The sequence below is a fragment of the Stegastes partitus genome, unplaced genomic scaffold (assembly GCF_000690725.1).
Source record: "Stegastes partitus isolate 25-593 unplaced genomic scaffold, Stegastes_partitus-1.0.2 Scaffold468, whole genome shotgun sequence".
Lineage (NCBI taxonomy): Eukaryota > Metazoa > Chordata > Actinopteri > Pomacentridae > Stegastes > Stegastes partitus.
Genome location: NW_007578199.1, coordinates 55,885 through 77,799, shown reverse-complemented (window position 1 = coordinate 77,799; position 21,915 = coordinate 55,885). Strand labels below are relative to the sequence as shown.

Sequence of the window (21,915 nt, the reverse complement as noted above, 5' to 3'; positions counted from 1 at the left end):
CAATTATGAAACAATTACAACAGAGGAGGAAAGTGAAAAGTCTGAGAGAAGAATGGGAGAATACATTTGCTCCTTCAACTAATGCCTAAGCATAATCTTTTGGCAGCCAAAGGATCATTCCTGGCACAGAACAAATTTCATCCCTGTGGTTGCACACATGCAGAGAGCAGGTGAGCTATATTTGATTAAGAGATCATCCAGGCACCTGCATGAATACAAATGTGTGACTAAGAGACATCCTGCATGACAGCAGTCGCAGATTCAATCTTTGCTGTGTTCTCGCGCCCTGTAAATCTGACAGAGAAGAGTTGAATAATCTACGACCTGGGCTCAAGGGCATAGGCGGCTTCTTCTTTTTATTACACCTGAGAGTGAGTTTCCTCAAACACTCACCCTGACTGACAAGCTGAAAAAGCCGACACTGTGAATGTGTGTCGGAGCATATTTACATATGTATGCGTTTAAGTAGAAGTGCATGTGGGCACGATGACCTCTGGTTCACATTACATTGAATTTTCATTCTTACAAGTCAGAATGCATATTGATTTATAAATGCAGGAGGCCACACTGTGATTCTACCTGTTCACAATGTATCTGTATTGGTCTGTAATTATGGATAGTGTATAATACTAGTGGAAGACTATGTAAGAAGCAACACAAACAAAAATTCTATACATTTAAAAACATACCACTTTTATCAATTCAATACACTGGATTTTACATGGTTTGGAGCCAGTTTCACCAGAGTAGACTGACTGATTCAGGCCTACGTCAAACCAGATATATGTCTAAATTCATCTGTGGTATAAAGCTGTCAAGCTCTTGAGGTAGGACTAGTGTGTCATGAATTCTGGGTTAAATAAGACTTTTTTTCAACTAAGCAAAAAACTCACTGTAACATTCAGCTCTTTTAAAATCAACAGAACACATTACATCAGCATAAAATCTAAATGCAGTGCAGACCTGTGATGCCACGGTGTCTTAATATAGTGGGCTTCAGTGGTTCTGCTAACTCATCAGTCAGGCTCATGATATCTCCTTGGACAGGATGTCTTATACTCTCGAAAAACCTTTCAGACCTTCCCTCACTGTTGCTCACTCCATACAATTTTAACAAACCACAATGTTATTATGAGCTAAGCTATGCTTTTAACTTTTGGGGCCATTCCGTGGCACAAGCCTCAATGTGTACTTACGAGAATGCAGTTTCAAGGTGGACAGACTCAGCCATGGTGCTGACTACTTATTTTGCTCATGGCGTGTCTTCTAGCATATAAAAAAAAAAAACCCATATGAACATGTTAACAGGGTAAAAACCTTGTATTCATTGGTGGGGGTCTTTAATGAGATTTTAAACATTTCCTTCCAGCCAGCAAGAATGTAATTTAACATATCTTAAATTGGGCTTTTGCCTGGTTTAAATGTAATTAGACTTAAGTGAAAGCCTTAACTAGCCATAGATTAACTGCAGATATACTGGATGTGAATTCTGTCAATGTTAATGTTCAAACTGCTCACCATGTACACAGGGGAGCAGACTATCCCCGTACAAGCTTGCAGGCATCACTGACGTCTGTGGAAATTACTCTGTCAACTCTCCCTGCATGCCTTCATCTAAAGTGCATAACGTCCATACTGATTCCAATCAGGACGAAGACCTCGGGCCTTTAACAGTTCTGTTATGGGGACATGTGGATTAATTGCCCAATAGCCCGTCCTTCCTTAATGAATTCCTTGTACTTTACTCTTTCGCCCTCTTAAGGAAAATGGTTACTTGGCAGTGCATAAATTTGGCAGCCTGTCTTCAAGTTCCTGAGCATCTAATAAAATTATTTTCATAAGCCTTGCTGAGTTATGGTCCATTAAGAAGAATGTGACGTGTGACTGCTAAATCACCAGGTTGATTGGCCTCAACATATCGTGTTGGGAATAAAACTATTAGCAGGTAAATGGTCGTACACCCAAAGACACAAACTCGCAGTGCAGAATGCAAAATTTTGATGCTACTGGTTGGTGTGTGTTGATTTTTGCATTAAATCATAATGAGCATACTGCTGTAGCCTGAGGTAAAGATAATTTAGTCTTTCATCTCTCCTGAGCGGTTAATGCACTTTCCTCCTTTTTGCATTTTGGCATCTTTTCTTATGATGTAACTATGTGGCTCTTAAGTGCAACACTTTGAAACATTTTAAACCCTGGAGCTGGTCCATCACTTTCACCTAACCACATGCTCATTAATCTGTGCAACCAGCTGGGAAACAAACTGGCGGCTGCCACCTGCTTGAAACTACTTGTACATCTGCTGCAGAACTTGGCTGCGTCCATCATGTAGTCACTGTAGACATACAGCTGTATACATGGGGAAGAGTTACAACTGAAAGACATCGCAGAAACTCCACATTACACATTTGACTTGTATTAAGCTGTGATGTAGCTTTTAGCTGATCAAAAGAAAACTGACATGGAACTCCTTCGATTGTTTAAGTCTCTGGTTCCCAACCTGTGGGTAGCGGCCCCCACAAAGGGTCAAAGTTAAATCTAACTTTTTGTGGGCACATCAGTCAGATTGAAGAGCAACTGAACATGTTTCTGCTACAAAACAATTGTGCACATTTTTCAGATGTTCCTGTAATGTGTGATTTAATCTTGCTGTTACTAGATACAGTTCAGTGTTTCAGAACCTTTAAAGACTATTCAAATGAGATAAGTACAAACAATCTGTAGATGCACAAATAGTGACAGAGTATGTTATTAAAGTAAAGAAACGTTTGTTACATTTACATTTGCTGCTTGTATTTGTCTTATGCAATTGTAAACTGAATGCAAAGAAATTAAAAAATGTCACTTATCTTTAGGTAGTTTCCATTACCTGATTTTCTAGTGTTCCAACATTTTGCACAGCAATTAATGGATTAATTAATGAACCTTTTTTTTTTCACATGTGGCAGTGAGAAAACCACAAGTGTAAATAATCAAACTCGTGATGGCTGCATGTTTTTAGTAAAAACCTGTGTGTGCTCTCCCACAACAAGTCAATGTGCCTGCTGTGAAAAAAGACATTAACAACAAAAAATAACCGGTAGTTGAAGGGAACATTTTATGAATTTCAATAAATATTTAGACAAGACTTTAAAAAAAAATGAAAAAAAGAAAAAAAAGAAAAATGCGCAACACACCCATTTCATAAATAACTGATGCTGCTTATATATCAGTACATATTCATTAATTCACCCAAGGATTTATTGCCCATGCAGAAATATGTCCGTCAGCACTTCGTTTCTTATGCACACAGCTGCACACACACCTGGAGCTGCCACGTGCAGCCACTGAACAGCTCCTGTACAGACACTTTGCTCAAAGGCAACTAAGCAGTACCCTGAACACACACTTTTATTCAGAAGACAACTACACGCTAACTTGTTAGACTGCAGACATCCAGTAGACTAAAATAAATGTTGGTGATGCACACAATTCAGAAACAAGGAAAGAAAGTATGTTGTCTGAACTGTTTAAATTACTGTGAGATTAGCCTGGCCGTATTAATGGTTATTTTTGGATGATTTATATCAGCTATACTGCAGGAGCTCACAATGAATTGTATGATAAAATGAGCTCTATTGGAAAATACTCATTACATGTTAAAATGCTGAAACATGCCGAGCAAAGAAAAAGGGGCGCAAACTTCAACACAGAGCTGCAACTAAGGATTTTTTTTTATTGCCAAGTAATCTGTAGATTTTTTGTCATTGAATTGATTGGTTGTTTTGCTTAAAAATGTCAAAAATAATAAATAAATAAATAAATAAATAAATAAATAAATAAATGCCAATCAGCAACACAACATAACGCCCTCAAATGTCCTATTTTGTCCACAACCCCCAAAAATATTCTGCTTACTGTCATAGAGAAGTTTAATTTTAAAAGCCTGGAATCTGAAAAGTTACACAAGCTGATTAATTGATTATCAAAACAGTTGACAGGTTGATTGGTTGATTGTTGCAGCTCTAATTTGCATCACTGCCTATAACCAACGTGTCATGCATGGTTAAAGCCACAGTGCAAAAGTTCACAACGCAATTCAAGTGAAATACGCCTTACTGCAAAATGTACATTCACACGTTAAAATGCTTAAACACCCTGAGCTAAGAGGAGAAGAAGAAGAGAGCAGCGGACACAAACTTCAATCCAGGGACCAGTCACACTGCCAAGTGGCCTACATAAACAATTAGCAAGTTTCTGCTCGGTTTTAAAAACACGAAAAGCGCCTCAGCTCGGCAACTTTTAGTCATAGTTCCGTCTACTCCACCTACACGTCCTACATACATTATGAAAACAAGTGTCAAACCTGACGACCATAGCTTCAGCGACATTAACTGTTCTGTTAGTAGCTCACATCTCACACTCACATCTCTGGTTGCGGCGCCTGCCTTTGTACATGGTCATGGTGAGAGATATACCCGCTGCTGCTGCTGCTGCTCGAGTCTCCTGCAGGCTGACGGACTGTCGGACTCCTGCAGCTGCACAGAGCCGAGCCGCTCCGGACCGTACCATTCAGCGCACTATCTAAGGGGTGTTCCCGACTCACACGTTTAACTCAGCTCCGCAAGCAGGAGCACGAGTTGAACCAAAATGAAATCCTACTTTTATCTCTACGCAGACAGTTCACACGTTGAGAATTACAAGACATATTAATTGTTTTTTTTTATATGGACGACATAAAAACAGACGTAGCGCCCCCTAAAACCAAAATGTGTGCTACCAGAGTGCCGATCATAAAATGGAGCGTTTTCAAATGGAGCGCGTGAAGGAAACAGTTCCAGATGCCCCTCACAATGTTTGGACCCAACTAAGTGGATTTTTTTTCTTCTTTTTTTTAAATTAATCAATTTATTTATTTATTTGCAATTAATTCGCACAATGACTTATTAATTTAGATTTTCTTGTCAATTTTTTGGTGAAGTAATGCACTATTTTTCAGTTTCTTACAAACTAAAAGTTGTCAAATTTAATTATAAAGACTAAAATCCAGGAATCCTGAATAAAACTGCAATGAACATTTAATCTCCCTCTGGGGTCATTGACTGAACTCCTGAAAACTCACATCTAATTATCAGAGCTACATATTTAGATTTCCCACCCATGAAAATAATTAATTCCTGTCTTAAAATGGCATAGTTGAAACTGTATAATTAGAATGTGCATTTCTCCACTTCCCCATCCCCAGTAGCTGCAGCTCTGGCACACCAGCTCACCTGAGACTCTGTTCATGCACCGTAAAAGTACTCTATGATACACATCAGCCAATTTTACTGTTGTTTAATGTTGTGTAATGTTTAACCCATGGTGGTTACAACTTACTTCCTCGTCTTCCAGCATATAAAATACACCATACTGACATGTTAACAAGGTTAAAAATAATAATAATAATAATTTCACTAAAAGTGGTTTTATTTCTTTGGTTTTTAAAAAAAAAAATCTTCATTAATTGTTTCTTACCAAACGGCCCATGGATATGATCTTAAATATTTAGTTTTGTTGTACAGAAGGTCCAACACCAAAACGTTTATATTCCATTATAATAGAAAAAAATGGAAACTGGAAAATAATGAAATTGCATTTGTAACTAAATCAATCAATGCCTTGTCATAATTGTTTAAAGATGTTGTCACTTAATAAATCTACTAACTGAGTGACAATTTCTATTCCCATAATATTTTTGAATTGTAAAATTCATGCCCTGGTTGTATGTGTATATAATTCTTTTCTGTAGGATCACAATAAATCATATTACAAACAAATCTATGTTAACATTCATTTAAAGCAACATAAACAGTCTGTATACACAATTACCCTTGTGAGGTGAATTTGGCTAATATGTTAGAAATATGTCGCTGAGACAGAAATACAACAAGCCAAGAGCAATATTGTATGCTCGTCCACACCGACTCTTGAGACTCCACCATGTTAATTAGCCTGTTACTTGGTGCCGAAAATGTCTGCCTGTTCTTCCTGAAAATGCACTGAAAGCATTTAGACAGAATCAAATCATAAAGCTGTGGGCTGTAAATTTTTTGCCCCTGTATGTCAACACATAACCACTCAAGTAGAATAAACACAGACAGACACACATTTATTCACATGCACATGGTGAATTTAGTCAGTTACTGGTATACAGTTCTGTTTTTCATTCTGAATGTGTTTATTCAGTTGTTTGAGCAGGAAATAGTGTTTACATTACATATATCTATTGCATTATACACTATCTGTATTTTCCCCTGCTTCATTATTACATGAGCAATTCACTTCTTTTCTTTATACGTTTTGCTCGCTTCAGTGACACTTCTCTGGCATAAATAAATTGACCCAAAAAAATGCATTTATAAAGAGAGTAAAGTGAATAAACAAATACATAAAAAGCAGTTATTTCTCATGCATGAAATTACATATGTACTTGCTGATAACAGAACTAAGTGAGAAATGCTCAGAACAAGAAAACTAGGAGGGAAAATGAAATGATTAAGATATCAAGAGAAAGGTGTCCTACACGAAAACATATCTTGCTTTATGATTCTTTCTATTAAACACAAACCCACACACTTAATGCAGTTCTGGTGCATTTCACAAACCTTTGTAGCAAATATGCAAAAAAAAAAAAACTCATCAAGCGCGTCATAAGTGAATGACTCATCTGATATTCAAGGTTCATCTTAGAAAAGAAAACAGTCTGCTGTTTCTGTCTTTAGATGTGCAGAAAAATGTCCCTTTGACCTCACTAGTCAAACACTGCTCTTTCATTCCCTCTTCATGTAAATCAGGTTCCTGTTGCCTCTGTCTCATTCATCTCTTAGTTTTCTTAATTTCATTTAAAGTGGATGGGCCGTGGGCTTTGGAGACAGATTTAAAAAGCAGAGTGGAGCAGTCTACTGATCCAACAGCTGTTGCAGCTTTCGAGCTTGGTTGAAGATGAAGCCCTGTAATTGTAATACATAATTATACTGACTTGGAGTCTGCAGCTGTCTCGTGCACAGTCAGACATCTTGACAGTCCCCCAGCTTCTTTGTTCTATATAAGAAAAGACATTAGAAGAAAGAAACTAAACGCTTATAAAGGCGGAGTGTGATGGATTCATGGCTTCAAGGCTGGAATCAAACACCAGTGTCCTCATCTATTGTCTCACTTTGATATCCTCTGAGAAATATTAGAAATACATCTGTAATTATTTGATATAAGGAGTGAATGTTCTGTAATAGAAAACTAAAACATTTTCCACAGGCTTGTGCAATTGGATTTTATTCAAGAACACAACTTGAGGCTAATTTTGAAATGTTATCTTTATCAAGACTCATACTCATTTTCATAAGTTGTTTATGACTGCTACAGAAAATGCAAATTCAGTTATTAAATCATGTCACAATTTATGGCATATCATAATTCATAACTGGAGAAATGTGGTTGGATATTCTGCATGCAGCCTTTCACTGTTTGACTACTGGGATACAAATGAATGTTGCATGCTGAGGAGCAGTATAAGATGTTCTAATTTTTGTCTTAGTGCTATTCTCTCAGCACCATCTAGTGTTCATGCAGATGGGAAATGCATGAATTTGTGAGAAAGAGACCAAAAAACACCTTATAGAAGTTCCAGCTGATTAAAAGGTAAAAAGGGTAGAATTCAAGGGTTCATACATAATTTACCGCCACTAATTTTATGAGAATTTATTATAGAACAAACCAGCTTTATCTACCAAACATCCCAAATGAAGTCTTTCAAATTGCAAGGATTCAGTATGAGGTTCTGCAGTTTGTATTTTAACCACAGAGAGGCGCTCAAACACCACCAGACAGCAGTCACACATGAAAGAGCTGAAACACTGTGAAACCAAGCAGATATGATCGCACAAGCACTGATTGCAAAAAAAATAAAAGGACGTGGAAATATCAATACATCTATGTCCAGCTTTTATCCGCAGAAGCAGAAACTAGGCGGAGGAATGCTGAGTTGGTAAAACAGAAATGAAACCCTACCCTGCGCTCTTCATCAGCAGCAGACATCTTCATCAGGATCTAAGTAGCTGCTGCCTGAGGCCAACCACTGGTGTGATTGAATGTCACTTTTATTTGCATGAACTACTTTAAGTCATTGTGTCTGTAATCCAGTCATGTCCGAAGAAATTAAACTGAGTAAAGCAATCGCTGCACTTCAGTATCTCACGGTTATTAAATCTACTCAAGCATGGGGCGTTGTCGTACCTCAGCAGGCCGAGCTGCCCGCTGCATATTCAGGTTTGATTCTGACCCCGTGACCTGTCACATATCATATACCTTCACATGGCTACCTTTGCTGTCGCTCTTCACTGAGTGTAATTTAATAAAAGCAGAGAGTGTTAAAGAAAATATCAAGAATTCAGATGTCGTGCAGGCTGCACACACCTCTGGCAATATAGTTCAGGAGCCTAATCAAATATAAAGTTCATGTTTAAAAGATATGGTGCTAAGGGTTAAATTGCACAGGAGCAGCAGAATAAAGGCAGAAGAGATGATTTCCAGAGCAGTGGGAGACTTTGCTGTAGGCATCGACAGTGTACCTCTGATTCTTATGGTGTATTGTAAATACAATGGATGTATTGTGTGTGTGTGTGTGTGTCCACAGATGTTCATGTGCACAAGGACACCATGAAGAGCAGCCAGAGGAGTTAAAGTACGCAACACAAGGCAAAGGTATGTTTCTTTTTGTCAGCTGTATGAAGACACATGTTAACCTGAGATCTTCTCAGCTTTCTACTATAACATCACTTTTCTGTGGGGGAACACAATTGTGTGGCTGTTGTGTTTCCAGTGTGTTGTGGTTTGTCAGCATGCATAACAATGAGAGGAGCCTCTTTAAGTGGATGCAGACAGGACATGTGAATTTGTGCTGACAGCGCTGTGAATATTTCTGTGTTGTGGCAACATAAAACACTGCAGCATTTATGAGTGTGTTTTTTTGTTTTTTTTGGGGCACTAACTATGAATGAACAGCTTGAGCAATTAACAGCTTTTATCACTTATAACCCCAATATGTGTCCATGGTTTATAACTCAAACCCTTATTTCCAGTGGACTGATGACTGAGAATGCCTTTTTAAAGCAATCATTATCATTGCATATATAGCAGCCTGGTTAGCTTAGCTTAGCATTGGGACTGGAAAAAGAGAGAAACAGTTAGCCACGCTGTGTCCAAAGTTAAAAATCTGATTCCCAGAACTTCCAAAGCTCACATATTAACATTGTGTGCTGGTTTGCTATTTCACACAGCACACACACAAGCACACAGATGTAAAAACAGCAAGCTGTGCTTTGGCTATCTTTGCACATGGCAGTCAGGCAAACAGACTTCACTGGAGATGCAAGTGTTTGCCTGGTAACCTCCCAGCTGCTACTTGGCAAGATAGAAACACAACACAGACGCAACACTGGTGGGCTGACGATGTGCCGTTGACATGTTTCTGAAAACATTTTCTGGAACACGCAGGATGCTTCAAGGTTTGATGATATGCTAAGCTAAGCTAACTGTCCCCTGGCTCCAGCTCTGTACTTTAAGCACACATGTAGGTCTCTTGGCAAGAATTTCTCTGAATGTTAAACTAATCCTTTGAAGGGTACTTTGGGACGCATACAGTATGTCACAAACAAACATGGACATTTTCATGTACTCACTTTGTTAGTTTAGACATTAATAGCTGTGTATTGAGTTATTTTGAGGGGACAGTAGATTTACACTGTTATACAAGCTGTACGCTGTTTACATTGAAGCAAAGTGTCATTTTTTTTGTCAGTGTTGTCCCATGATAAGATATGATAAAATATTTGCAAAAATGTGAGGGGTGGACTCACTTTTGTGACATTCTTAATCTATCAGCTATGCCTAAGCAGCAACTTCTGTGGCCGAAAAATGAAGCCAATGCAGCAAGTGCCAAAAACTGCAGGTTCTCAAATGACCACTTGAGGCAGGCTTCAGAAGTGAGTCAGCTCTACACAGATCTCCATGTTAAAATGTCTAAGTTTACAACACAAATAAACATGTTTACAGGCGAGGACGAAACATCATTATGGTCCCTGTTACTAATTTCTCCATTCATGAAGACTGTACAGGCAGCACATTTTTGCATAACTCATCCATTTCAATTAAATCAGTGCTTAAAGTTAGACATAATTAAGGATGGCACCACTTTGAGTGACAAGTGGGTGCCATCACAGGACATTCCATCGTCCACTCAGCTCCAATCATGCTGCACTGCTTTGCTCATTTCTGGATTAGCTGAGTGATGGTTCAAAACACAAGAAACCTGATGTCACATAGGGTTAATCCATCTTTAAATAGAGTCTATTGTTATAACAATGNCCGGTAGTTGAAGGGAACATTTTATGAATTTCAATAAATATTTAGACAAGACTTTAAAAAAAAATGAAAAAAAGAAAAAAAAGAAAAATGCGCAACACACCCATTTCATAAATAACTGATGCTGCTTATATATCAGTACATATTCATTAATATTAGGAATTATTAATTCACCCAAGGATTTATTGCCCATGCAGAAATATGTCCGTCAGCACTTCGTTTCTTATGCACACAGCTGCACACACACCTGGAGCTGCCACGTGCAGCCACTGAACAGCTCCTGTACAGACACTTTGCTCAAAGGCAACTAAGCAGTACTCACTGAACACACACTTTTATTCAGAAGACAACTACACGCTAACTTGTTAGACTGCAGACATCCAGTAGACTAAAATAAATGTTGGTGATGCACACAATTCAGAAACAAGGAAAGAAAGTATGTTGTCTGAACTGTTTAAATTACTGTGAGATTAGCCTGGCCGTATTAATGGTTATTTTTGGATGATTTATATCAGTTATACTGCAGGAGCTCACAATGAATTGTATGATAAAATGAGCTCTATTGGAAAATACTCATTACATGTTAAAATGCTGAAACATGCCGAGCAAAGAAAAAGGGGCGCAAACTTCAACACAGAGCTGCAACTAAGGATTTTTTTTTATTGCCAAGTAATCTGTAGATTTTTTGTCATTGAATTGATTGGTTGTTTTGCTTAAAAATGTCAAAAATAATAAATAAATAAATAAATAAATAAATAAATAAATAAATGCCAATCAGCAACACAACATAACGCCCTCAAATGTCCTATTTTGTCCACAACCCCCAAAAATATTCTGCTTACTGTCATAGAGAAGTTTAACTTTAAAAGCCTGGAATTTGAAAAGTGACACAAGCTGATTAATTGATTATCAAAACAGTTGACAGGTTGATTGGTTGATTGTTGCAGCTCTAATTTGCATCACTGCCTATAACCAACGTGTCATGCATGGTTAAAGCCACAGTGCAAAAGTTCACAACGCAATTCAAGTGAAATACGCCTTACTGCAAAATGTACATTCACACGTTAAAATGCTTAAACACCCTGAGCTAAGAGGAGAAGAAGAAGAGAGCAGCGGACACAAACTTCAATCCAGGGACCAGTCACACTGCCAAGTGGCCTACATAAACAATTAGCAAGTTTCTGCTCGGTTTTAAAAACACGAAAAGCGCCTCAGCTCGGCAACTTTTAGTCATAGTTCCGTCTACTCCACCTACACGTCCTACATACATTATGAAAACAAGTGTCAAACCTGACGACCATAGCTTCAGCGACATTAACTGTTCTGTTAGTAGCTCACATCTCACACTCACATCTCTGGTTGCGGCGCCTGCCTTTGTACATGGTCATGGTGAGAGATATACCCGCTGCTGCTGCTGCTGCTCGAGTCTCCTGCAGGCTGACGGACTGTCGGACTCCTGCAGCTGCACAGAGCCGAGCCGCTCCGGACCGTACCATTCAGCGCACTATCTAAGGGGTGTTCCCGACTCACACGTTTAACTCAGCTCCGCAAGCAGGAGCACGAGTTGAACCAAAATGAAATCCTACTTTTATCTCTACGCAGACAGTTCACACGTTGAGAATTACAAGACATATTAATTGTTTTTTTTTATATGGACGACATAAAAACAGACGTAGCGCCCCCTAAAACCAAAATGTGTGCTACCAGAGTGCCGATCATAAAATGGAGCGTTTTCAAATGGAGCGCGTGAAGGAAACAGTTCCAGATGCCCCTCACAATGTTTGGACCCAACTAAGTGGATTTTTTTTCTTCTTTTTTTTAAATTAATCAATTTATTTATTTATTTGCAATTAATTCGCACAATGACTTATTAATTTAGATTTTCTTGTCAATTTTTTGGTGAAGTAATGCACTATTTTTCAGTTTCTTACAAACTAAAAGTTGTCAAATTTAATTATAAAGACTAAAATCCAGGAATCCTGAATAAAACTGCAATGAACATTTAATCTCCCTCTGGGGTCATTGACTGAACTCCTGAAAACTCACATCTAATTATCAGAGCTACATATTTAGATTTCCCACCCATGAAAATAATTAATTCCTGTCTTAAAATGGCATAGTTGAAACTGTATAATTAGAATGTGCATTTCTCCACTTCCCCATCCCCAGTAGCTGCAGCTCTGGCACACCAGCTCACCTGAGACTCTGTTCATGCACCGTAAAAGTACTCTATGATACACATCAGCCAATTTTACTGTTGTTTAATGTTGTGTAATGTTTAACCCATGGTGGTTACAACTTACTTCCTCGTCTTCCAGCATATAAAATACACCATACTGACATGTTAACAAGGTTAAAAATAATAATAATAATAATTTCACTAAAAGTGGTTTTATTTCTTTGGTTTTTAAAAAAAAAAATCTTCATTAATTGTTTCTTACCAAACGGCCCATGGATATGATCTTAAATATTTAGTTTTGTTGTACAGAAGGTCCAACACCAAAACGTTTATATTCCATTATAATAGAAAAAAATGGAAACTGGAAAATAATGAAATTGCATTTGTAACTAAATCAATCAATGCCTTGTCATAATTGTTTAAAGATGTTGTCACTTAATAAATCTACTAACTGAGTGACAATTTCTATTCCCATAATATTTTTGAATTGTAAAATTCATGCCCTGGTTGTATGTGTATATAATTCTTTTCTGTAGGATCACAATAAATCATATTACAAACAAATCTATGTTAACATTCATTTAAAGCAACATAAACAGTCTGTATACACAATTACCCTTGTGAGGTGAATTTGGCTAATATGTTAGAAATATGTCGCTGAGACAGAAATACAACAAGCCAAGAGCAATATTGTATGCTCGTCCACACCGACTCTTGAGACTCCACCATGTTAATTAGCCTGTTACTTGGTGCCGAAAATGTCTGCCTGTTCTTCCTGAAAATGCACTGAAAGCATTTAGACAGAATCAAATCATAAAGCTGTGGGCTGTAAATTTTTTGCCCCTGTATGTCAACACATAACCACTCAAGTAGAATAAACACAGACAGACACACATTTATTCACATGCACATGGTGAATTTAGTCAGTTACTGGTATACAGTTCTGTTTTTCATTCTGAATGTGTTTATTCAGTTGTTTGAGCAGGAAATAGTGTTTACATTACATATATCTATTGCATTATACACTATCTGTATTTTCCCCTGCTTCATTATTACATGAGCAATTCACTTCTTTTCTTTATACGTTTTGCTCGCTTCAGTGACACTTCTCTGGCATAAATAAATTGACCCAAAAAAATGCATTTATAAAGAGAGTAAAGTGAATAAACAAATACATAAAAAGCAGTTATTTCTCATGCATGAAATTACATATGTACTTGCTGATAACAGAACTAAGTGAGAAATGCTCAGAACAAGAAAACTAGGAGGGAAAATGAAATGATTAAGATATCAAGAGAAAGGTGTCCTACACGAAAACATATCTTGCTTTATGATTCTTTCTATTAAACACAAACCCACACACTTAATGCAGTTCTGGTGCATTTCACAAACCTTTGTAGCAAATATGCAAAAAAAAAAAAACTCATCAAGCGCGTCATAAGTGAATGACTCATCTGATATTCAAGGTTCATCTTAGAAAAGAAAACAGTCTGCTGTTTCTGTCTTTAGATGTGCAGAAAAATGTCCCTTTGACCTCACTAGTCAAACACTGCTCTTTCATTCCCTCTTCATGTAAATCAGGTTCCTGTTGCCTCTGTCTCATTCATCTCTTAGTTTTCTTAATTTCATTTAAAGTGGATGGGCCGTGGGCTTTGGAGACAGATTTAAAAAGCAGAGTGGAGCAGTCTACTGATCCAACAGCTGTTGCAGCTTTCGAGCTTGGTTGAAGATGAAGCCCTGTAATTGTAATACATAATTATACTGACTTGGAGTCTGCAGCTGTCTCGTGCACAGTCAGACATCTTGACAGTCCCCCAGCTTCTTTGTTCTATATAAGAAAAGACATTAGAAGAAAGAAACTAAACGCTTATAAAGGCGGAGTGTGATGGATTCATGGCTTCAAGGCTGGAATCAAACACCAGTGTCCTCATCTATTGTCTCACTTTGATATCCTCTGAGAAATATTAGAAATACATCTGTAATTATTTGATATAAGGAGTGAATGTTCTGTAATAGAAAACTAAAACATTTTCCACAGGCTTGTGCAATTGGATTTTATTCAAGAACACAACTTGAGGCTAATTTTGAAATGTTATCTTTATCAAGACTCATACTCATTTTCATAAGTTGTTTATGACTGCTACAGAAAATGCAAATTCAGTTATTAAATCATGTCACAATTTATGGCATATCATAATTCATAACTGGAGAAATGTGGTTGGATATTCTGCATGCAGCCTTTCACTGTTTGACTACTGGGATACAAATGAATGTTGCATGCTGAGGAGCAGTATAAGATGTTCTAATTTTTGTCTTAGTGCTATTCTCTCAGCACCATCTAGTGTTCATGCAGATGGGAAATGCATGAATTTGTGAGAAAGAGACCAAAAAACACCTTATAGAAGTTCCAGCTGATTAAAAGGTAAAAAGGGTAGAATTCAAGGGTTCATACATAATTTACCGCCACTAATTTTATGAGAATTTATTATAGAACAAACCAGCTTTATCTACCAAACATCCCAAATGAAGTCTTTCAAATTGCAAGGATTCAGTATGAGGTTCTGCAGTTTGTATTTTAACCACAGAGAGGCGCTCAAACACCACCAGACAGCAGTCACACATGAAAGAGCTGAAACACTGTGAAACCAAGCAGATATGATCGCACAAGCACTGATTGCAAAAAAAATAAAAGGACGTGGAAATATCAATACATCTATGTCCAGCTTTTATCCGCAGAAGCAGAAACTAGGCGGAGGAATGCTGAGTTGGTAAAACAGAAATGAAACCCTACCCTGCGCTCTTCATCAGCAGCAGACATCTTCATCAGGATCTAAGTAGCTGCTGCCTGAGGCCAACCACTGGTGTGATTGAATGTCACTTTTATTTGCATGAACTACTTTAAGTCATTGTGTCTGTAATCCAGTCATGTCCGAAGAAATTAAACTGAGTAAAGCAATCGCTGCACTTCAGTATCTCACGGTTATTAAATCTACTCAAGCATGGGGCGTTGTCGTACCTCAGCAGGCCGAGCTGCCCGCTGCATATTCAGGTTTGATTCTGACCCCGTGACCTGTCACATATCATATACCTTCACATGGCTACCTTTGCTGTCGCTCTTCACTGAGTGTAATTTAATAAAAGCAGAGAGTGTTAAAGAAAATATCAAGAATTCAGATGTCGTGCAGGCTGCACACACCTCTGGCAATATAGTTCAGGAGCCTAATCAAATATAAAGTTCATGTTTAAAAGATATGGTGCTAAGGGTTAAATTGCACAGGAGCAGCAGAATAAAGGCAGAAGAGATGATTTCCAGAGCAGTGGGAGACTTTGCTGTAGGCATCGACAGTGTACCTCTGATTCTTATGGTGTATTGTAAATACAATGGATGTATTGTGTGTGTGTGTGTGTCCACAGATGTTCATGTGCACAAGGACACCATGAAGAGCAGCCAGAGGAGTTAAAGTACGCAACACAAGGCAAAGGTATGTTTCTTTTTGTCAGCTGTATGAAGACACATGTTAACCTGAGATCTTCTCAGCTTTCTACTATAACATCACTTTTCTGTGGGGGAACACAATTGTGTGGCTGTTGTGTTTCCAGTGTGTTGTGGTTTGTCAGCATGCATAACAATGAGAGGAGCCTCTTTAAGTGGATGCAGACAGGACATGTGAATTTGTGCTGACAGCGCTGTGAATATTTCTGTGTTGTGGCAACATAAAACACTGCAGCATTTATGAGTGTGTTTTTTTGTTTTTTTTGGGGCACTAACTATGAATGAACAGCTTGAGCAATTAACAGCTTTTATCACTTATAACCCCAATATGTGTCCATGGTTTATAACTCAAACCCTTATTTCCAGTGGACTGATGACTGAGAATGCCTTTTTAAAGCAATCATTATCATTGCATATATAGCAGCCTGGTTAGCTTAGCTTAGCATTGGGACTGGAAAAAGAGAGAAACAGTTAGCCACGCTGTGTCCAAAGTTAAAAATCTGATTCCCAGAACTTCCAAAGCTCACATATTAACATTGTATGCTGGTTTGCTACTTCACACAGCACACACACAAGCACACAGATGTAAAAACAGCAAGCTGTGCTTTGGCTATCTTTGCACATGGCAGTCAGGCAAACAGACTTCACTGGAGATGCAAGTGTTTGCCTGGTAACCTCCCAGCTGCTACTTGGCAAGATAGAAACACAACACAGACGCAACACTGGTGGGCTGACGATGTGCCGTTGACATGTTTCTGAAAACATTTTCTGGAACACGCAGGATGCTTCAAGGTTTGATGATATGCTAAGCTAAGCTAACTGTCCCCTGGCTCCAGCTCTGTACTTTAAGTACACATGTAGGTCTGTTGGCAAGAATTTCTCTGAATGTTAAACTAATCCTTTGAAGGGTACTTTGGGACGCATACAGTATGTCACAAACAAACATGGACATTTTCATGTACTCACTTTGTTAGTTTAGACATTAATAGCTGTGTATTGAGTTATTTTGAGGGGACAGTAGATTTACACTGTTATACAAGCTGTACGCTGTTTACATTGAAGCAAAGTGTCATTTTTTTTGTCAGTGTTGTCCCATGATAAGATATGATAAAATATTTGCAAAAATGTGAGGGGTGGACTCACTTTTGTGACATTCTTAATCTATCAGCTATGCCTAAGCAGCAACTTCTGTGGCCGAAAAATGAAGCCAATGCAGCAAGTGCCAAAAACTGCAGGTTCTCAAATGACCACTTGAGGCAGGCTTCAGAAGTGAGTCAGCTCTACACAGATCTCCATGTTAAAATGTCTAAGTTTACAACACAAATAAACATGTTTACAGGCGAGGACGAAACATCATTATGGTCCCTGTTACTAATTTCTCCATTCATGAAGACTGTACAGGCAGCACATTTTTGCATAACTCATCCATTTCAATTAAATCAGTGCTTAAAGTTAGACATAATTAAGGATGGCACCACTTTGAGTGACAAGTGGGTGCCATCACAGGACATTCCATTGTCCGCTCAGCTCCAATCATGCTGTACTGCTTTGCTCATTTCTGGATTAGCTGAGTGATGGTTCAAAACACAAGAAACCTGATGTCACATAGGGTTAATCCATCTTTAAATAGAGTCTATTGTTATAACAATGCTGTACTCACTGAAATAAATACTGAGGCCTAGGAACATCCCTTCAACAAACTCTGGTGAACATCTTCGTTGTAAAACAAATCAGCGTTTTTGCCACAAAATTTTAAACGTTATTTAAAATGTCTTTGTGTGTAACGTGTCAGCATGTAGGAAACAAATCCTGTCACCAGGTGATGTCTTCTGGTTGCTTTTGTCCAAATTACAGTCCAAAATGTCAACATGTTCATTCTGTGATCAAACAAAACGAAGGCATTGCAAATTCTGAAAATGGAATGAGTGTTTGGCAGTTTTATTTAATCCATTATGACAAATGATGCCAATTTATCTAAATTCAGTCATATATTTGATTGTTTTTGTCCTAATTTAAACCACTCATCCTCTTTTCTCAGTGAGGCAGAAAACTGAGGCTCACTGCTGCCGTCACAGCTTCATTATTTGTAGGTGAACTCCCCTAAAGTACTACCTCTGCCTCAGACAACCAATCCCTGTAAATAGTAAAGGGTTAAAGCGAAGGTGAGAAAAGGCTCAGAAACATAGACTTATTCTCTTACTATTATTTTATGATGGATAATTAACTAAAGTAGACACTGAGTGTATTTTGCACATCTGATGAGTCACAGGTGGTTAAAGATGGTACGAGTGGCTCATGATCCTCATTTTTAACAAGTTTCTTACTTTGAGTGACTTCTGATTCTCTCTACATTCACTTGTTTGGAGGTGTGAAGATTTAACTTCACAAATTCGAGCCAAAAACTTGTTGAGTACAATGTTATTATGACACAGGGGGAGTAATGGCGAGAAGTACCCGATCTGTCGAGCAGCTGAATTACCTCTTAACACTGGTTAAGGCTGATCCTTTCAGCGACTACAGTTTCACTTAAAACTGTCGTCATAAAGTTCTACAATCACATAATAATGGTACCTGAGTCATGTAATTATATACAATCACTGGGAACACAGCTCAACCTTGCAGCTTTAGCACTGCCACATGGAATTTCACGGCCAAAAATACATGAAACTGGGCAAATGCAGGGTGGAATTACAGATGCGACACTGCAGCGCTCTTATTCATATTTAATGAGAGCGCGGGGCTTGGGGAGGACTTTTATTTTCCATGGAGGAGGCTGTGAGCCAATCAATAAGTAATATAAGGAAGATTTACACGGATCCACTGAGCACCCATGAGGACTGGGCTCTGAATGTTTCCTCCTTGTTGCTGTCCATCCGTCTGTCTGCCTGTCTCTCCTCCTCCACACTTTCTCCTCATCTTTTCAGTTTTATCTTTATGTTCAAGCCCGTCTGGTGTCCTCGCTGCACCCTCACCATATTTAACTCTCTGTAAGTCAAAACTTCACACAGGCTGTAAGTAGTTTTATTAAATAGTTTCTAAGGTTTTACTGATCAAATATAAGACTGACAACCAGATGTATCACAGGACTTTTGACCGTGAACCAAATGAGGCAGATGGCAGGTTGAAATCCTCGACCAATATCGATAAAATGTAAGAGTTGATCATTTGTAAGGCTCCAGGAGTATAAAAAACATACATTAGAGGCTCAGACGAAGTAAATCTGGAGCAGACTTCCAATCTTAAAGCTAATTTTATATGGACTTATGAACTGATATTTTATTATTGGTATTGACCTCAGTTGTAGGACTCTAGTCTTGTTTTACATGTTCTTCTGGCTTACATTTTATTGCTTTTGCGATAAAAACTTATCAATCTTCGTTTTGTTGTATATTATAATTTTAAATTTTTTAATTTTTTTCAAATTTTCTTTGCTTTTATGCAGCGTTTGTCTTGTGATGACGTTTGGTAAAATGTTAGTGGATGAGTTAACCCTTGGCATTTGTCTCTGTGACGCTATAAATCACAGCCCATAAATGAGAGAGAGAGACGTTAGGGAACAAATGTCAAACAGTTTTTCATTTAAGTGTGTATTAAGTATTTTTTAAATGACTGAGTAACATTTAATAATTACAATGCACAGTTATAAACCTTCGCTAAAAACTAGACAGAAAATTAAAAGAATGAGAAATGAGTTGTGTTATATTTATTTTATTGTCGTACCTCTGTAACTGTATCTATAAAAATAACTTGAAAACATTTTATGTACAAGGAGATCATCTACTTGATTAAAATAGTAATGCGATATTATAAAAGTACTGTAGTAAAGGCCCTGCTTTGAAAGTAAAAGTGCACAAGTATTAGAAAAAAAATGTGTTAAAAATACTCTTTAATTATTGTTTTGTTGTTATATTACTAATGCTGAGATGTGAATAAGAAAATAATTTTAACCAAGCATCAACAGTGTATTTATCATTGTGAGCTAGTTGTGTTGCTGATTACAGAACATGAACACACAACAACCACAAAATCAACCACAAAGAGAAGCAAACATGGATTTGAACAACCATATATGTTTGTAAACTATGGACACATGGCAAAAATAAACAGACACAAAACAAATATAAAGTGACATAGATACAAACAACCACAGAAATCCAAATCAACTACAAAAACACAAAAATCCAGACAACAGAGAGACACAATCGACTTCAAACAGATAAAAACAAGCACAACAACAAAGAGACACACAAAAAAACTGCAACAAAAGAAACCACTATACCAAAACACACAACAACAACAAGGAGACACAAAGCCACTAGGAGACAAAAATGCGACAGCTACAAAAACACAAAAACGCAAACAACTAAAAAAGAAACACAAACTGACTACAAAGAGACACAATCAAACACACAGAAACGTGTACAACACCAAACAAACAAACAAAATCAACAGCAAAGAATAAAAAATGGACAACTACAACAAGACTTATAACATTAAAGATAAGACATGAAAGAAGTCAACGAACAAAGATGCGCAAGTCGACAACTAAGAAACACAATTGACTTCAAAGAGACAAAAAACTTGGACTCCAACAAATAGACACAAAACAACAAAATCAGCAACAAAGTGAAGAAAACATGGACAATTGTTATGATACACATACCAACATTAAAGAGACACAACACAACTATAATGACACAAAAAGACAACTACAAAGAGGCACTACAAAGAGGCACAAATCAACTTCAAAGAGACAAAAACAAAGACACAAAATTTGTGTAGCCAAAAGCAACACAAAAAAGCACAAAGACACAAAAAAATGTTGCCAACTACAGACTTTAAGTTTGGGGGTCTGGCAGGAATGGGGGGTTGAACTTGTCGGTGCCCCAAAGTTCCTTCTCTCATAACCAGATTTAAAGTAACAACCACAGATTAGCAGCTCTGGCACAAAAACACATGTAGTCCAGTTCAACATTCCCTCTGCAACAAAGTGCAGAAGAAGAATGATGTACTGCAAAACCAAATACTTAAATACAAGTCCCTCAGAATCGCACAGCCAAGTACTCGAGTGAATGATCACAGTTTATTTCCTCCTTTTGGGATCCAACGTAGGATCCAGCTGGCAATAAAAAGTGATGCTAGACGACAACCTCAAATAGCTTTTATGTCCTGTCATATAATTACAGTACCAGCAGGACAGAAGCACTGACAGTGTGGGAGAAGCATCCCTTATTGTAGTGAAGCTTCGGAGGACGTGAGCGGTGAGTAAAGCAGCTCTTGGTTCTTTTTAGTACAGTGTAGTTTCCAGTTTGGAAGCTCTTATGTCCACAAAACCTGAACCCCAATTTGTGGACTGTAACCTGAAGCGTTACTAATGCATGAAGCAGAGTATTTGCTTACCTAGTGATTGTCCAGCAATAACCCTGGCGTTCTCCCCGGCCACGGCTGCTCTGGCGTTCCTCTCGCTGGCGTACTGAACAAAGGCATAGCCCTTGTGCACCGAGCAGCCCACTATCTTGCCGTATTTGGCGAAGATGGCCTCAATGTCGCCCTTGGTCACCACGGCCGTGTTGAGGTTGCCAATGAAGACGCGGGAGTTGAGGGAGCGTGGGTCATTCTTGTTGGTCACGTTGCTGGTCTGGGTCTTCCCAGTCATCCTAGTCCTGCAGTACTGCCTGCTGGGAAACACAGTTGAACACTGCTCAGAAAACCGGCAAGGTTAGACTGCAGAGGTTACGTACAGAAAGCCAAACAGTGGGCTCCGCTGGGATGTAAACACTGGTCAGAGCTGATGTTGTAAATAATTGCTGGGCTTTGCTTTGTACAGGTTGAGAAATAAATCAGTTTAAACCCCACTGGATGGTCA

General features: G+C 38.1%; 1 protein-coding gene across 1 annotated transcript in view; it reads right to left on the bottom strand.

The window, feature by feature from the left end:
* The window catches only part of LOC103360846 (RNA-binding Raly-like protein), a 34,629-nt gene extending 12,924 nt beyond the window's left edge, over nt 1-21,705 (bottom strand). The window contains exon 1 of the mRNA XM_008286755.1: nt 21,450-21,705. Within this exon, the coding sequence (XP_008284977.1) occupies nt 21,450-21,705 (256 nt within the window). The remainder of the gene's footprint in view (nt 1-21,449) is intronic.
* Between the last annotated feature and the right edge of the window lie 210 nt (nt 21,706-21,915).